Below are 17,358 nucleotides of genomic sequence, written 5' to 3' on the forward strand. Positions count from 1 at the left end.
TGTGCATTCCACCGTGCCTGAGAGAGAGGGGCTGATGCTGCGAGGAATGTCTGGCCTGTCCATTTGTGGGTACTGTCAGTTAGAGGTCTCTGGCTTCACGAGGAAACCTGAGGCACCTGGCATCATACTGCAGATTGATCTCAGTGAGCTCTAGTGCCCTTCAGATGGGCACGTGGGAGGGTCCCTGCCAGGCAGCTGGGCCAATTGGGGCCCTGGTTTCCTGACTCTGGCAAGGCCCAGGACAGCATCCAATGGATTCCGTGCCCTTGGGTCAGCCCACCTGGAGGCCAGCCAGGGAGGAGAGCCTGACCGCTGGCATGGAGGGAGACCTCTAACTGTCTTGGGATCTCTGAGGCCAGAGAGGGCTGCTCCTCACCAGATTGAGTTCTGGGTCATGGTTACATTGGGTCCCTCTGGAATAACTCCAGGCCTGTAGGCCTGTGACATAGATGGCCCCCCGCCTGGGGTGCAAGGGTCCCTCCAGATGAGGGGGCTGCCCTGCTGTTTGCTGATGTCCCACTGTCCTGCCCTAATTGCCACAGCAGGCCTGGTCTGGCCCAGGGGCCCACCCAGGAGATGCTCCTTCCACCTGGGACCAGGGTCTGATTCCTAGACCCTGTGTGTCCCCGGCAGGCCTCCTCACCCCTCGGTCTGTTTTTTCATTTGGAGAGCAAGCAGGTGGATGACATCATGTGGCTTGCCCTTGTTCTGTGGCCCAGGCTGCATGTGCTCTTGCAGCAGCCATGTGAGGGGGAGGGATGACCAACTCCATTTATAGGCCCAGGAAGCCTTAGCACCTTGGCTGAGGTCACCTGGCCAGACAGAAACAGTGCTGGGAACCCAGAACGCCGCAGTCTGTTCCCACATGGACTCGAATGGGTTCTATTAATAAGACGGGTTTGAGACACCAGTCTGCCCCCAAACCACAAACATGGGAGATGTCAGTGGCACTAGAGAGGAAGTAACTGTTGCTGTTGTCCACCCTCACCCACATGGCGGTGGAAGGGGATTGGCCCAGGGTGTCCCAGCCCTTCCTGTCTGTGTCTCAGAGGACATGTCCCATTGTTTGGGGGTCATTTATTCACTCATCTGCAAGCACTTGCTCACTCCCCGCCTGGCCTGGCAGGACCCTGTGATCTAGGCATGAATCAGAGTGTGGGGGCCTGCAGAGTTCCCATGGGCCTGACCGCCCCTCTCTCCTCCCACAGACTGGTGACCTTGGCACCCCCGTCTTGGCCCCCATAGCTCTGGCTCCTACCCTTCCTCTGTATTTTGGACCCCTTCCCTGGAAGTCCAAGATGCTGCAAACCCATGTTTTCATGGGGGCTGCCGCTCCTGCTTCTCTCATCCTGTGCCCCTCAGAGAATGGCCACCCCCTTCCTCCCACTGCCTGCTGGGACCCTTTTTAGTTTCCTGCAGCTGATGCAACACATTACTGAAAACAAGAGAAACTTACTCTCTCACAGGTCTGGAGGCCAACGTCAAGGTGTTGGCAGGACTGTGCTCTTTCTGGAGGCTTGTGAGGAGAACCTGAGGGAACTCTTGGCCAGTTTAGCTGGTGTGTCAGATGGGCAACAGGAACTGCCAACTTCTCCGATGTTTTGAGAGAATTTGAAAATCTGGTCGTTTATGCGAAATCCTCTGGTTCTTAAGTTGGAGCAACTAATTTAAGCTTTTAAAAAGCCCTGAGTGAGGTCACCAAGTTGGCAGAGTAGGGGACTCAGCCTCCATCCCCCAACAAAGATGAATAATTAGGCAGCTATCCATAAACAACATCTCTGAGAGAACTCCGGAGTCCACTTAAGAAACTTCAGTGACACAGTAGAACAAAAACCCTGAGAAAAACGGTGCAAGACGAGAAGGAAGGCAGCTCCATGTTGTTTACATCATCCCGTCCCCCAGGCCAGCACTGCTCAGTGCCAAGAGGGAACTCCACAGCACGAACGAGTTTCCCACACCGGGAAAGAGAGAGTGGGGTGAGCAAGCAGCTTCCCCAGCCTCTCTGGGCAATGAACAGAGGACCCAGTCCATGTCACCCCATCCAGTGAAGCTGAGATATCTAGAGACAGCTAGGAACTAGAAGGGCAGGGGTTACCAGCGTGAGGGGTGACCATGGTTCCCAGTTGTCTGCTGCGCAGGGGACACGAGCAGCTTTTGCTGCTGAGAAAACCAATGGCCAGCACAGCTGCTGTGGACCCCTGCAGATTTTCCCACTGAGTTTTCACCCCACAGGCTTTCACGTTCACAGAAGCTAGCTGCTTGAATCCCTCCAGCTCCCTCCTCCCATCCCCTTAAGCATGGGATCTGCATCAGCAGCCTGCCCGGGCCTCTGTGGCTGCACAAGTGAAAACGCCAGCCTAGGCCCTCTGGATGAGCCCCCATGGCCATGTACACACAGGGTAGCCCCTCCAGCTGTGCACATGCATGCCACTGACCTGCCTCCGTGTCATCAACCTCCACTGCCACGTGTGCACCCATGGTGTGACCCTGCAGCCATGGGAATGCACACTGACAGCCAGGTCACTGGTAACTGCTAATGTGGCTGTAGTTGGCTCTGGTTCTTGCTGTTGGTCCTGGCGCTTGTCACGTGCATGTCTGCAACCAGACCCTGCCACTACACAGGCACCTGCAGCTGGGCCCCACAGCTGAGTGTGTGCACGCCAGCCAGCTCTGGCCACTACCACTGCCTGCCGTGACCTCTAGCCGCTGGGCCTGGAGGTGCCACTGAAGACCCCAAGAGTGCTTGTAGCTATTGCAGACCAAAGACTATGCAGCTGTCAATGTCGTGGATCCTAGCAGCCTAAGCCAATGAGACATCGTGCCCTTCCTACCCACCCTGCCTCCCCCTGGACCCAGAGCCACCACACACCCCTGCAGTTGGTGCCCTGCTTTTGCGCACTAGATCTGGGGTCACAGCGTGACCCAGTGTGCTCCCACCTACAGGTGAAGGTCAGTTCATAAAGTCTGAAAATGCACAGAAACCTGTGCAAGGCTACAGGGATTATGAAGAATCAGAAAAATGTGACACCATCAAAGGAACACAGTAGACTCCCAGTAACTGATCTCAAAGGAAGGCAGATACATGAATTGCCTAATAAAGAATTCAAAATAATTCTTCCAAAGTTGCTCCGAGAGCTCTAAGAGAGCGCAGATAAACAATTTAACAAAAACCAGGAAAACAATACAATAACAAAATGAAAAATTGAACAAAGAGATGAAAACTTAAGAACCAAACAGAAATATTGGAGCTTAAAAATACAGTGATGGAAGTGAAGAATTCAATAGAGAGCGTCAACAGCAGACTGGACTGTGTAGAAGAGACACTCAGTGAGCTAGAAGGCAGAAGGTGCTAATTAGTAACATAAGAACACGTGAAGGGGCGCCTGGGTGGTTCAGCCGGTTAAGCGTCTGCCTTCGGCTCAGGTCATGATCCCAGGGTCCTGGGATTGAGCCCCGCATCAGGCTCCCTGCTCAGTGGGGAGTCTGCTTCTGCCTCCCTCTGTGTGCGTGCTCTTGCTCTCTTGCTCTCTCGTTCTTTCGCTCTCTCTCAAAAGACTGGAATCATACCAAGTAACTTTTCTGATTACAGTGGTATGAAACTAGAAATCAACAACAGGAGGAAAACTGGAAAATTCACAAATATGTGGAAATTAAACAACACATTCTTGAACAACCAGTGGGTCAGAGAAGAAATCGAAAGGGAAATTGGGAAAATACCTTGAAACAAAAATGGAAACACAGCATACCAGAACTTCTGTGATACTGCAAAAGCAGTTCTAAGAAGGAAGTGTATAGTGATAAATACCTACAATAAAAAAGAAAGATTTCAAATAAACAACCTAACTTACTACCTCAAGGAACTTGGAAAAGAAGAACAAACTAAGCCCAGAATTAGCTGAAGGGAGGAGAAAACAAAGATCATGGCAGAAATGAATGAAATAGAGAACAGAAAACAATAAAAAGAATCAACAAAGCCAAGTAAACTTAAGATGTAAATAAAATTTAAAAAAACATTACAACCAACATCACAGAAATATAAAGGATCATAAGAGAATAGTATACAACAGATTGGACAACCTGGAATAAATGATAAATTCCTAGAAACATACAACCTACCAAGACTGAATCAGGAAGAAATAGAAAATCTAAACAGACCAATAATGAGTAAGGAGATTGAGCTAGTAATCAAAAATATTTCCAAACAAAGAAAAGCCCTGGCGTAGATGATTTCACAGGTGAATTCTACCAAACATTTCAAGAAGAATTAATGCCAAGCTTTCTCAAACTCTTCCAAAAAATCCAAGAGGAAGGAATACTCCCAAACTCATTTTATGAGGCCAGCATTGGAAACTACAGGCCAAGATCCCAGGTGAATGTAGATGCAAAAATTCCCAACAAGCTACTAGCAAACCAAATTCAACAGCACATTGAAAGGATCATGCATATGATCAAGTAGGATTCATCCCTGGGATGCAGGGTTGTTGCAACATATGCAAATCAATAAATGTGATACACCACCTTAACAGAATGAAAAATAAAATTCAGAGGATCATTTCAATAGATGCAGAAGAAACATTTGGCAAAATTCAACCTCCTTTCGTGATAAAACTCTCAACAAATTGGTTATAGAAGGAACATAGCTCAACATAATAAAGGTTGTGTGTGACAAGCCTGCGGCTGTCATCATGCTGAATAGTGAAAGGTTAAAAGCTTTCCTGCTAAGATCACAAGCAAGACAAGGGTGCTCACTCTCACCAGTTGTATTCAACTTAGTATTGGAATTTCTTCTTCTTTTTTTAAAGTTTATTTATTTATTTATTTTTAGTAATCTCTACACCCAATGTGGGGTTTGAACTTACATAAGACCCCAAGATCGAGAGGCTCACGCCTTCTGACTGAGCCAGCCGGGTGTCCCAGTACTGGAACTTCTAACCAGAACAGTCAGGCAAGATAAAGAAAAGGCCCCAAATAGGAAAGGAAGAAATAAAATGGTCCATGTTTCCTGGTTACATGATCTTATGTATATAGAAAATCCTAAAGACTTACCAAAAACTGTTAGAATTAATAACCAAATTTATTAAAGTTTCCGGATACAAGAATCAACATACAAAAATCAATTAAATTTCTATACACTAACAATGAACTATCTGAAAAAGAAAGAAAACAGTTTCATTTATAATAGCATCTAAAATGTTAAAAGTATTAGGAATAAATTTACCCAAGGAAGTGAAAGATCTATACACCAAAAAAAAAAAAAAAAAAAAAAAAAAAAGATGAAAGAAATTAAAGAAGACACAAATAAATGGAAAGATATACTGTGTTCATGGATCAGAAGAGTTAATAATGTTAAAATGTCTGAACTACTCAGAGCCATCTATAGATTCAGTGAAACACTATTAAAATTCCAAATTCCAATACAAAACCAACCCTAAAATTTGCATGGAACCACCAAAGACCCCAAATAGTCAAAGCCATCTTAAGAAAGAACAAAGGTGGAGACATCATTCTTTTTGATTTCGAACTAGATCTCAAAGCTACAGTAACCAAAACAGTATGGTATTGACACATAGACCAATAGAACATGATTGAGAGCCTAGAAATAATCCCACACATATACAGTCAGTTTATATTTCACCGGGAAGCCAAGAATACTCAATGGGGAAAGAATCTTTCAATAAATGTTGTTGGGCAAACTGGATGGTCACATGCCAAAGAATGAAACAAGACCCCAGTCCTATACCACTCACAAAAGTTAACCCTAAATGGATTAAAGACTTCAGTGTAAGACCCCAAACCTTAAAAATAGAAGAAAATATAGGGAAAAAGCTCCTTGACATTGGTCTCGGCAATGGTTTTTTGAATATGACATTGATAGCATAAGCAACCAAAGCAAAAATCAGTAAGTGGGACTACATCCAACTAAAAAGCTTGTGCACCGCAAAGGAAACCATCAACAAAATGAAAAGACAACCTATGGAATGGGAGAACATATTGCAAACCATATATCAGTTAGGTTAATATCCAAAATACACAAGGAAGTTCTACAACTCAAAGCAGAAGAAAAATAATCTGATTAAAATGGGCCAAGAGCCTGAATTAGACATTTTTTCAAAGAAGACGTACAGAGGATCAGTAAATACTTAAAAGGTGCTCAACATCAGGGAAATGCAAATCAAAACCAACCATATCATCTCACATCTGTTAGAATGATTATGAAAAATGCAATATAACAAGTGTTGGCAAGGATGTAGAGATCAGGAACCCTCACGCACTGTTGGTGGAAATGTGGATTGGTTCTTCAGTATGTCACATATGTCACTAAGGAGGTTCTTCAAAAAATTAAAAATAGCACTACCCTATGATCCAGCAGTCCCATTTCTGTGTATATATCCAAAGGAAATGCAAACTGAATATTGAAGAGATATCTGCACTCCCGTACTCATTACAGCATTATTCACAGTAGGCATGAAAGCAACCTAAATGTCCATCTGTAGATGACAAATTGATAAATGTGGTTCATATATACAATGGAATATTACTCAGCCTTTATAAAGAAGGAAGGAGATCCTGCCATTTGGGACAGCATGGATGAAACTGGAGAATATTATACTAAGTGAGGTAAGCTAGCCACAAGAAGACAAATGTAGAATCTAAAATACTCAAACTCGGGGCACCGGGGTGGCTCAGTCCGTTAAGCCTTTGACTCTTGATTTCAGCTCAGGTCATGATCTCAGGGTCATGGGATCGAGCCCCTTGTAGGGCACCCCGCTCAGCGGGGAGTCTGCTTGGATTCTCTCTCTCCCTCTGCCCCTCCCCCTCCATGTGCTCTCTCTCTTTCTCTCTCTCAAATAAATAAATCAATCTTTTAAAAGATACTCAAACTCATAGCAGGTGGAGAATAGCATGGTGGTTGCCAGGGGCTGGGAGGAGGGGAGAATGGGAGGTAATGGTCAAAGGGCACAAAATTTCAGTTATGCAGGGTAAGTTTTGGAGACCTTTAGCTAACAGGATTCTGTCATATACTTAAACTTTGCTAAGAGGGTCGATATTATCTGAAGTGTTCTGACCAGGAAAAAATGATGATAAAGGGGCTAAGGGGATACTTTGAAAGCTGGATATGTTTATGCCCTTGACAGTGGTGGTGATTTCATGAGTGTGTACTCATTCCCAAACTCATCGAGTTGTATACATTAACTACGCACATCTTTTTACATGCCAATCATATCTCAATAAAATGGTTAAAAACCCCCGAAAAACCCCGAGTGGGTCATAAATGTGTGATTTCAAGGAAATACATCTGCAGGTCGACACAGTGGGGACCCCCAGTGTGAGACCATCGGTTTATGGATAATAGATGGAAAATCAAAAGCATGGGAGCTAGATACGGCAGTGATGGCTGGAGGGCCAAAGGGAGGGTAGGGGCCGTGCACCTGCAGCTGGGGGATCTGAACCAGGTGCTGAAGAGAAAATGGGAGTTTACCAGATGGCCAGGGTGAGGAGGGCCAGCCGTGAGGGCTGTATTGGCAGGAGGGAACTGTCTCAGCCACTGGGGTGAGGTGTGTGAGCCAGGGGCTGGGAGGGCAGTGGCAGGCTGAGGGCCTTGGCTGCCAGAGTACATACAGAGCAGCCTGAATCCCGGCGGGGACAGGGGTCCAGTGAGGGCTCTCCAGCAGGAGAAGACTGTGGACCGTCTTGGGGGAGGCAGCAGGTCAGTTGCTGCAGAGTCCGGGCCGGTGACCGATGATGGAGGAGGGGATAGATGCTGGGGGCACGGGGACTGAGGTCAGCTGCAGGGGTACGTGCTCCATCTGGGGAGTCCACCGCTCAGCAGCATGCACTGTGGTCAGCCTGTGTTTTGCAAGGAAAACTGGAATTCCAGTTTTTTTTGTTTTTTTTTTAAAGATTTTATTTATTTGACAGAGAGAGTGAGAGAGCACAAGCAGGGGGAAGCAGTAGAAGGAGAGGGAGAAGCAGGCTTCCCACGGAGCAGGGAGCCCGATGCGGGGCTCGATCCCAGGACCCCGGGATCATGACCTGAGCCGAAGGCAGACACTTAACCGACTGAGCCACCCAGGCGCCCCTGGAATTCCAGTTTTGAAACATGAAATCTCATCACTTTGAGCGTTGGGTTCAGAACTTTCAAAATACCTTGTGGGTCGACCTTAACATGTCTGTGGCAGATTCAGTCCCCAGTTGGCAGTTTGGGCATTTATTTATCTTGGATTTTGGGCTTCTGGGGGTGGGGTTGGGGATAACCCAGATAGACCTTCTTCCCCTGATGGGGCTCACCACCATCCAGGGCTCTGGCCTCAGTGACTAGAAGTGGAGGCTCTGGGCAGATGGGACCTCTGGGGTCACCTGTCTGTACCCTCCCTGGCCCGGGGTTCAAGCCTGGCGCCTAGCTGGGGTGCTGGGCAGGGTCCTTCTGGTCCTGTCAGTCTGGTGGGAGGTCCCCCTGGGACCCTCCTCGCTGTTGCCCATCCTTGGTCTTCTGTGCTCTGGGAATTTGAACCGTTTCGTTTTTGCCCTGCAGGCTGGCCTGATCCGTATGGAGGAGGAGGAGTTCTTCATCGAGCCCCTGGAGAAGGGGCTGGCGGCCAAGGAGGCTGAGCAGGGCCGTGTGCACGTGGTGTATCGCCGGCCACCCACCCCGAGGCCCCCTCCTCTGGGGGGGCCACAGGTCCTAGACACAGGTAAGGCTGCTTGGTGAGCCCCAGTTGTCCGCCTGGGGGACCCAGGCATGGGCCCCAGGCCGAACCTGAGCCCTGCTCTCACCGACCACGTGGCACGGTGTGGTGCTGTGGTGCCGGGCTGGGGTCCTCTGCTCTTGCTGCACGTGGGCCACAAGCTGACAGGTCTGGTACCTCCGTAGCCGGCAGTGGAGGCTGCCCAGGGGCCCCCGTTCTGCTGCTTGAGGGCCAGCTGGTGTCGGGGAGCAGGAGAAGCACAGAGCAGGCCTGCAGCTGGGCCTGAGTCCCATGCCCATGTCTGTGAGCCCTGCCTCTAAAGAAGGTGTCTGCTGGCCCCACACAGCCTCCCTCTTCCTCTGTGCAGACCATCTTCCCTGCAATTATGACTGACCGCCCCTCACTGGCTGCTCACAGGGAAAGGCTCTGAGCTCTCCTCTGGCCCTGTTCAGACCCTGCTTCCTCTGGGAGACGTGTCCGTGTCAAAGGGAGGAAGGGGAGGGAAGTGCGTGACAAAGACCCCAGAGGTGCCCCCACGGCCTCCAGAGAGAGGCCTGTACACAGACTCTCATGGTTCTTTTTTTTTTTTTTTTCTTTTGTGACTTAGAACCAAAGCGCACTCTGGGCCCAGGAGCGTGGAAGAAACTTCTGGGTGGGCCTGGTGACAAGCAGCCACTCAGACCTCAAGCCCAAACCTCCCCAGCATTCTTGGGATCTTGGGTTCCAGGCTGCAGCGAGGCCAGGTTGGGGTCGGACCGTGGTCCCAGCAGGCCTCACGGTCCTCAGGGCCCAGGGACCAGATGAGGCTGCCTTGTCTGTGCCTGGTTAAGGGCTGGGCTCAGTCCTCAGCCTCTGGTCCCGGCCCCCTGGCTGCAGATGGCCAGGGCAGGTGGCAGCAACGGGACCTGGAGCCCTGGGTCTTGGGTCAGGCTCATCTGCACGTTGACCGAGAACTCCTGAGCCTCCCCACCCCCCCGCCCCAGGCCAGCACAGCCATGCTGTGATTTGCCAGGACACTCCCATCACCCCAGACAGCCCTGGCTCATTTATTTTAGGTCTCTCGGTCTGACTTGCCAGCTTGACAGATAAATTGGGTGCAGGCCGGCAGGGCTCTATTCTAATTTCAAGCAGTGGCGTCGGATACCTTTGCACAGAAATTGTTCCGTCAGGAAGCCCCGCGCTCTCTAGAGCCGATCAATACTTTGGGTGGACCTTTTTCCCAGGTGATGAATTGCCTGTCTGCCAGGCCCTCCCCAGCCTCAGCCTTCCTGCCTCTGTCCTACCCTTGGGCTTCTCCGCGGGGGGAGGAATGGAGAGTCACCGGGTAGGGTGAGGGTAGGGATGAAAGTGGGGCAGCGGAAGCGCCCCAGATCAGGGGTCAGGCCCACGCTGGCCGGCTGCCCTCGGGCATGTTTGGGCCTCTGGCTCCTGCCTTTTCTGTCCAGTGGGATTAGAAATGCCTATGTCTCAGATAGCTGAGGGCTTGCCACCTTGGGCCTTGGGCTTGGTGCTTCTGGGTCCTGTTTAGGCCAGGTGAGGTGGCGTCTGCCAAGAGGGGCTGCCAGGTGCCTGGGGCTGTCTCTGATCCCAAATTCCATGTGGTGCCTGTCTCCTGAACATGGCAGCCCTCCCCCGTGGCTGTGCTGGCCTTGACTTATTTTCTGGGCTTTTGTTGGTTTTTAGGGACCTTCTATTAAATCCATCCTCCCCTCCCCCAGCCATCCACCTAGTGCTGGTGAGAGTTTGGAACTCAGAATGCAGGAAAGGAGTTTCAGACTCAGGATAAACTCAGAAACCAGTGGCCATAGAAGATGCTGGGGAGGGGCACCTGGGTGGCTCCGTCGGTTAAGTGTCTGACTCTTGATCTCTGCTCAGGTCTTGATCTCAGGGTCATGAATTCAAGCCCTGTGTTGGGCTCCATGCTGGGTGTGGAGCCCAGTTTGAAAAAAAAAAAAAAGTAGATGCAGCACAGGGTGGAGATTGAGGTTGTGCTGAAGGTGGTGGGGTGTGGTGAAGGTATTCCAGGCTGGTCTCTGGGCCTCAGGCCTGGGCCATGGGTGTGTAGGCTCCAGGCTGTGGGCTGTGTGTGGTAGGGCCAGGCCGCAGGCCCAGGGTCTGGGGCCAAGTCCCCTTTCCGTGATGTCCGTGCCCAGTGTCAGCATGACCCTGTGCAGGTGACTTGGTCACCCAAGAGTACATTTCTCCCTGGACGTCCCTTCCCACCCAGCCCTGGGCTGAGGCCCACTCGCTGGCTGGAGGGGGTCCGAACGCATGGTACGCTGGGGCTGGGCTGAGGGCCCACAGTGACCTCAGATGGTCCAGCTTTCCATTAGCCTGGGCCTCGTCAGGGCCCAGAGTGCAGCCAGGAGACATGTAGAAACAGTGTCCTTGGCTGGGCGCAGAGCCCTAGGATGTGTGTGTGTGTGTGTGTGTGTGTGTGTGCGTGTGCGTGTGCGCAAGCCAAGGAGTCCTTTTATTCTAGGGAATTCTGATGGGGACCCTGATAGGTCACTGTGGGTATGGCTGAAGTGAGCAGGAGGCACGGACTTGAGGCCCCCTCCTCTCCCACCCCCAAGGCGACTCCTGGAAGCAGGTTTGAAACCCCCACGATGGGCAGTGGGTAGGATGGGACCTCTGGGGAAGGGAAAACACCTGTTCTGGGCCTTCTGGTCTGGGAGCTGGGCGTCTCGCTGGGTGCGGGGTTGGGGGTTGGGGTGCCTGGTGGGGGTGGGTGGGTGTGTCCCACACGGCTCCCCTGCGGTCCCAAGGCACACTGTCTGTTGTCCCTGAGCAACCAGCAGCCCTCCTGGAGTGATCTTGGGGGTCCACCCAGCCTCAGGATTGTCATCACTAATAGTCTCCATCATCGGAGGTCAGTTGCTGGGTTGCAGACTGCCCCGGGGAAATGGACGGGAAATGAAGGTGTTCACGTGTCTTCACAGACTCAGGCCCGGGTCTGGTGTGGGCACAGAGCAGCGTAGCATATAGCAGTGTTGCCCTTGGGCCCCAGAGGAAGGTCTCAGGGTGGGCGAAGGGCTGAGGGAGAGGAGGGGGCACCTTTCCTCTGCTCGGCTCTGCCCCACTCTGCTGGGGCCAGGAGCCTGGCAGGGGCAGGAGTGCAGAGCTGAGGAGGCCAGGAGGCCAGGGTGGTCTTTCAGGGACCCACGGTGGTTGAGGGATTTCCAGGCCTCCTCCATGCCAGGCCTCGCTCAGGTACACCTGGTCCCATTGTCTGTCCCCACTCTGAGCCAGCCCTGTGTCCAGGGCAATGTGGTGCCAGGGGACTGTAACGTCAGCCTCCCTGGTGTGTGTGTGTGTGTGTGCACGTGTGCGTTTGCACTTGCACACATACACGGACAGGGTCCACTTAGACTGCTGGGCCTGTGCCTGAGCCCTGCCCTGGCTGCCATCTGTCAACCCTGTCTGGGGCTGTTGAGGGGGAGCCAGGGCCGGCCAGTGTGGGTAGAGGAGCCCCGGTCTGGGCCGGAAGCCCTGCCTTGTACTGGTGCTGGGGACCTGGCACGTCGCTGCCTCCTACCCTGGCTACCGCAGTGTCTTACCCTCAGCCGGGTCACCGCGGCAGCAGTGGGTTATTCTGTCACAGTTCTGGAAGGCAGAAGAAGTCTGAAAAGAGTATCACCGGGCTGAAGTCAAGTGTGGGCAGGGCGGTGCTCCTTCTGGAGGCTGCAGGGGAATCTCTCCTGGCCTCTCCCAGCTTCTGGTGGCTGCTGAGATCCCTTGGCTTGTGGCCACATCACACCAGTCTCTGCCTCTTGGTCACACTGCATCTTCCTCGTGTGTGAATCTCCCTCGGCCTCTCTCTTACAAGAATGCATGTGATTGCATTTAGGGCCCATCCAGGTAATCCAGAATGATCTCCCTCATCTCAAGATCTGTGATCTAATCACATCTGCAAAGTCCTTTTTTGGCCCCATAAGGTAACAGTCCCAGGTCCCAGGAAGGACCTGGTGTCTTTGGGGGCCACCACTCAGCTTAGCTAGGAGGTGACCCAGCCCCCCTGGCTGTGGCTGGCTGCACAGTGAATGGGAGGTCCGTCTGTGGAGGAGCAGGTAGCCCTCGCTCCTTCTCTGGGGACAGGACTCAGGTGCCGCTCAGGCAGGACGCCTGCCCTCTGCCTCCACTGGGCCCCCGTCCAGTCTCGGCCGGACCTTGGGGCCTGGGGAGGCTGGGCCATGGTGTGGCCGGGCTGGCCCCAAGCCCGCATGCACAAGGCTGGCCTGGCTGCAGACATGAAGGGCCTGGCTGTGTGCAGGAGGCTGAAGGTCCCCACGGTGAGCAGCGCACGTGGCCTCCCTGCTGGACACATGGTGCCACTAGCAGGGAGTCCTGCCATCCCAAGAAAAGAGCCACAAACTCCGAGGCTGGCAGGACGCAGCTGGGGATGCCAGTGAGGACGGTGGCGGAGGCTAAGTGCTCGGCCTGACTTGCCCTTCCCTCCTTTTGACGTAAACGATGGGCATGGAGAATGTGTCTCTGCTAAAAGGAAAACAGTAGCGGGAGTGTGGTGGGCACATGGCATCCAGCCCCGGCCTCACTGTGGGTGCAGGGCCGACCAGAGGCCTCGTCCCCGGGGGCAGCCCCTCCTTGGCTCCCCTGACCATGACCTGGTGGGAGTGTGGGCCTGGGCCAGCGATCCTCACTGTCAAGAGCATCCAGACATCAGAACTTTTATGGGAACCCTCTTGATTTTAAAATGTTGCTTCAGGGCGCCTGGGTGGCTCAGTTGGTTGGGCGACTGCCTTCGGCTCAGGTCATGATCCTGGAGTCCCGGGATCGAGTCCCGCATCGGGCTCCCTGCTCAGCGGGGAGTCTGCTTCTCCCTCTGACCCTCCCCCCTCTCATGCTCTCTCTCTCTATCTCATTCTCTCTCTCAAATAAATAAATAAAATCTTTAAAAAAAAAAAAAAAAATAAATAAAATGTTGCTTCACATTTCTAACAAGCACCATGTGAGCCAAATAAAACATGGCCCCCATTGGCCACCTGGCCCCACTGGCTTATGAGAGGCAGAGGCAGAAGTGATTACGTTTGCTCCTCTGGGGGCTGCTCTTCTAGGCCCCCTGCAGAGGAGGGGGCTGTGTGCTCCTGTCGAGGGGGGTGGTTCCCGTCCCACAGAACCGCCCGATGGGCCACTGTGCCCTCCCGCCCTTCTTTGCACTGGGCCCCGGCTGAAGGAAGAGAAGTCAGACCACTCAGTGCCCGTGACCTTGGCTGCCCGCTCCTCGGAAGCAGCCCGTGCCAGGCCCCTGCCGGCTGCTGTCAGGCGGGCAGAGGAGGTACGCCGCCCTCGGGAGCTCTCTGCCCTGCCGCGGCCAAGGGAGGCCGGTGAGAGAGAGCGGGAGGGTGCTGGCGCTGTCTGCCGCTCCGTGTGGCTCCTCCACGTGGCCGGCCCGCGGTCTCTATACCCGGCGGCCCACAGTCTTTCCTCTGCTGACCCACTGCCCATTTCCGTCCATCCCGTGACATTGGCTTGAGCCAGGTAGGAGTTTTCCAGCCTTCTGAGGAGTCGAGAAGGGGCTGCCTCAGGAGTGAAGCTAGAGGTAGGCGTGCAGGGCCAGGAGCCAGGGGGCCAGAGCTGATGCTGGGACCTGCAGCCTGGAATGTTCCAGAGCGTGGATGGTGTCCTGCAGGCAGTGGGCAGCCCTGGGAGGAGAGGGGCCTGAGAGAGAGTTCTGTGTCACAGCCAGCCCACTGCGGTCCAGGCTGGAGGCAGAGAGTCCGGGGGATTGGGAAGACAGTGGAGTCCTGTCAGGACAGGTCACGGACGGGAGGTGGGCAAGGCTCCACTTAATGACAGGTGGATCACCAGGCCTGCCCTGGTGACGCTGAGGCCTGGAGAGGGTGTGGAGGGGTGCTGACTTCTGGAGGCCAGCGTGGTGAGGCTTTCCTCTCCATAGTGGTTGACGTCCGTCTCAGTTTCCTGTGACAACCGAGACACATTACCACAGACATGGTGGCTTAAAACGACACAGGTTTATTCTCTTACAGTTCTGGAGGCCAGACATCCAAAACAGATCTGAAGGGGCTAAAATCAAGGTGCCAGCAAGGTGGGTTCCCTCTGGAGGCTCAGTGGGAGGCAGGAGCTCTTCCTGGCCTCCCCCAGCTTCTGGTGGTCACTGGCATCCCTTGGCTGGTGGCCACATCACTCTGGTCTCTGCTCCTGTGGTCACAGTTTCCTCTTCTGTAGTCCAGTCTCTCTCTGTGTCCCTCTTACAAGTACACTTGTGATTACGTTTGGCCCACTGGGGTAATCCGGGAGACTCTACCCATTTCAAGATCTTTAATGTGATTAAGTTAAGGATAAGTTGAGTGCCTTGAGCCATAAAGGGAACACTCACAGGGTCTGGGGATGAGGCTGTGGACATCCTGGGGGCTGTGATTCAGCCTATATGGTACTAAGTGTTGAAGCCTGGCGTTCTGTCGGAGTGGGGAGGGAGGCCCTTAGCTGGCTTTGCACCCTGAGCCCCAGGCCTGGGTGGTGTCTGGGGGCTTCTCTCTGTGTCCCTGAGCCACTCCCTGAGCCCTGTGGCCGGACGTGGCCCTCTCAGGTGGTGGGTGACCTGGGGGCTCTCATACGGGATTTGGCTTCATGCCCCGCTCGCCAGCTCAGAGGTGCAGCCGAAAGCCTGGGTGCCTCGGTGTTCCATTCCTCCTCCCCATTCCACCTCTGGGCTGTGCCTGCAGCTCAGGGACCAGAGGAAACCCAAGGACAAGCGCTTGGTTGTGAAACCCAAGGCAGCTGGCCCGGCCCTGGGCTCTGGGAAGCGCGTTTCGGAGCTGAGCGCACCCTTGGCAGAGGCCTCAGCACTCCCACCGCTCTGTGGCCGGCCCCCTGGACAGCCGGAGGAGATGCCGCTGTGGTGACGTGGCCTCATGCCGGGGGGGGGGGGGGGGGAGGCAGGGCTGGCGCCGGGACAGCAGAAACTGCGCATTCTCCGAGGCCAGGAGCTGTCTGGGGTCAGGCTTGGGGGAATGCCCCAGAGCTGTCGGCGAGCAGGGGCGCTCTCTGCGTGGGGTCCGCAGACGGGGGCCCCGTCCGGTGGGTTATGAGGGCCAGGCGTGCCCCCCCTGCCCCCAGGATGCAGCCAGGCATACCCCCCTCCCCGTGGAGGACAGCCCATGTGCTCAGCTGCTCCGCTCAGACATAAATTTCGCTGTCTCTGTGTCTCCGGCCTGCCCTCAGGGCTGGAGCCAAGTGAATGTGGTCCAGGAGAGACCTGATCTTTGCTGGGGCACCCTGAACAGATGACGAGTGCCACCTGGGGACGGCGGCTTGGCTCTGGCCTGGGTGTGGCCCTCACTCAGATGCAAGGGACGGTTCTCAGTGGAGTCAGGCGGCTTGGTGTTGAGGTCGAGTGTACCTGCCTGGGCAGCCTGCCCCACCCTGTGGTGCCTCAGTTTACTCATCTGTAAGACGGGTGCAATGGCATGGGCAGAGGGGGCAGTGGGAGTTGGACAAGCCAGTCCTCATCTCCTCCCCAGCGTGGCATCTACTCCATGCTTGCTCTTACCCATTTACCCATCCTTGCGACTCGGGCCGTTTGTCCCAGGCTCTGAGGTCCTCTGCCCCCGTTGCCCCTGCTCTGTGGCTCTCTCTCCCACAGCCACAGTCATCTGATGCTCCTTCTTTCCTTCCCTTATGTTTGTGTTGCCGGTGTCCCCCCGAAGAGCTTTTCATTGGCACGCGCTACCATGCCTGCTTCCCAGATCACACGCGGCTGCTCCAGCTGCGTCTGGGGTTTAATTAGCAAGAGCAGTGTGTCTGGTTGTCGCCTGGGCCACGGACTCCGCATGGCCTGCTCTCAGCAGGTCCTCAGCACAGCAGACTGGGATGTTTCTGAAGAGACGTGATGTCTCCAGGGGCAGCTTAGCATATCTGTGGCCTTTGTGCCTCAGATGGACCAGCCGGCCTGTCAGGGGTGGGGGCAGCTGGGCCCGAGTATCCCCGAGGACCCCGATGAGCCTCTGTCTATGCCTCAGGTACCCCTGGGACGATTGTGAAGGAGACATTCGTGCGCGCTGTGTCCACACAACGAGGGGCAGGGGGACAGGGTCCCAGGACACAGGCCTCTTGAGGATGCAGAGGGGCCCCATGGCCAGCGAGAAGTGCTGGCTCCCGGCATCCGGGGGATGGGGCTGCAGAGATAGATAGCTCCAGGGATGTCCGAAGGGGACAGGAGGCGCTGCCCCAGAAGCAGACGCTGGGTTTGGGCCTGGGGTCTGAGCTCTGCCGCTTTGTACCAGCTAGAGACTCTGATCACAGGCCCCGTGTCCTCTCAGAAGTCTCAACAGGGTGGCAGACACTTCAGCCAGCTCCATGCCTGAAGTGTTTTCTAGAAAAATGTCCAATTTTCCTTGACCCATTTCTCTTTGAAATTAATACCAAGCAGCGCTGTGCACTTGGCCCTGAAGGAACCCGGAGCTGGGAAAAGGTCACACAATTAGGGGGAAATGTTGGTGTCTGGCTCTCTCCCCCTCCCACGCTCAGGCTCCCCCTCCCTTGCACGTGCACACATGCTCACCCCGTGTTTGGAACATGGGCCGGCTTCTGGGGCCGGAGTTGGGGTGTCTCTCCCAGAGCTTCTGATTTGGCCCCATCGGTCTGGGCTCAGTGCTGGGGTGTGGGCTTCATCCGGAGCTGTGTGGCTAGA

The 17,358-nt window shown here is 54.0% G+C and overlaps 1 protein-coding gene across 3 annotated transcripts in view; it reads left to right on the plus strand.

The window, feature by feature from the left end:
• The window catches only part of ADAMTS2 (ADAM metallopeptidase with thrombospondin type 1 motif 2), a 217,408-nt gene that overhangs the window by 62,768 nt on the left and 137,282 nt on the right, over positions 1-17,358 (plus strand). For all 3 annotated transcript variants that reach the window (XM_036080139.2, XM_078067654.1, XM_078067655.1), the window contains exon 3: positions 8,534-8,693. In XM_036080139.2, the coding sequence (XP_035936032.2) occupies positions 8,534-8,693 (160 nt within the window). The remainder of the gene's footprint in view (positions 1-8,533; positions 8,694-17,358) is intronic.

This window comes from Halichoerus grypus, chromosome 2 (genome assembly GCF_964656455.1).
Source record: "Halichoerus grypus chromosome 2, mHalGry1.hap1.1, whole genome shotgun sequence".
NCBI lineage: Eukaryota > Metazoa > Chordata > Mammalia > Carnivora > Phocidae > Halichoerus > Halichoerus grypus.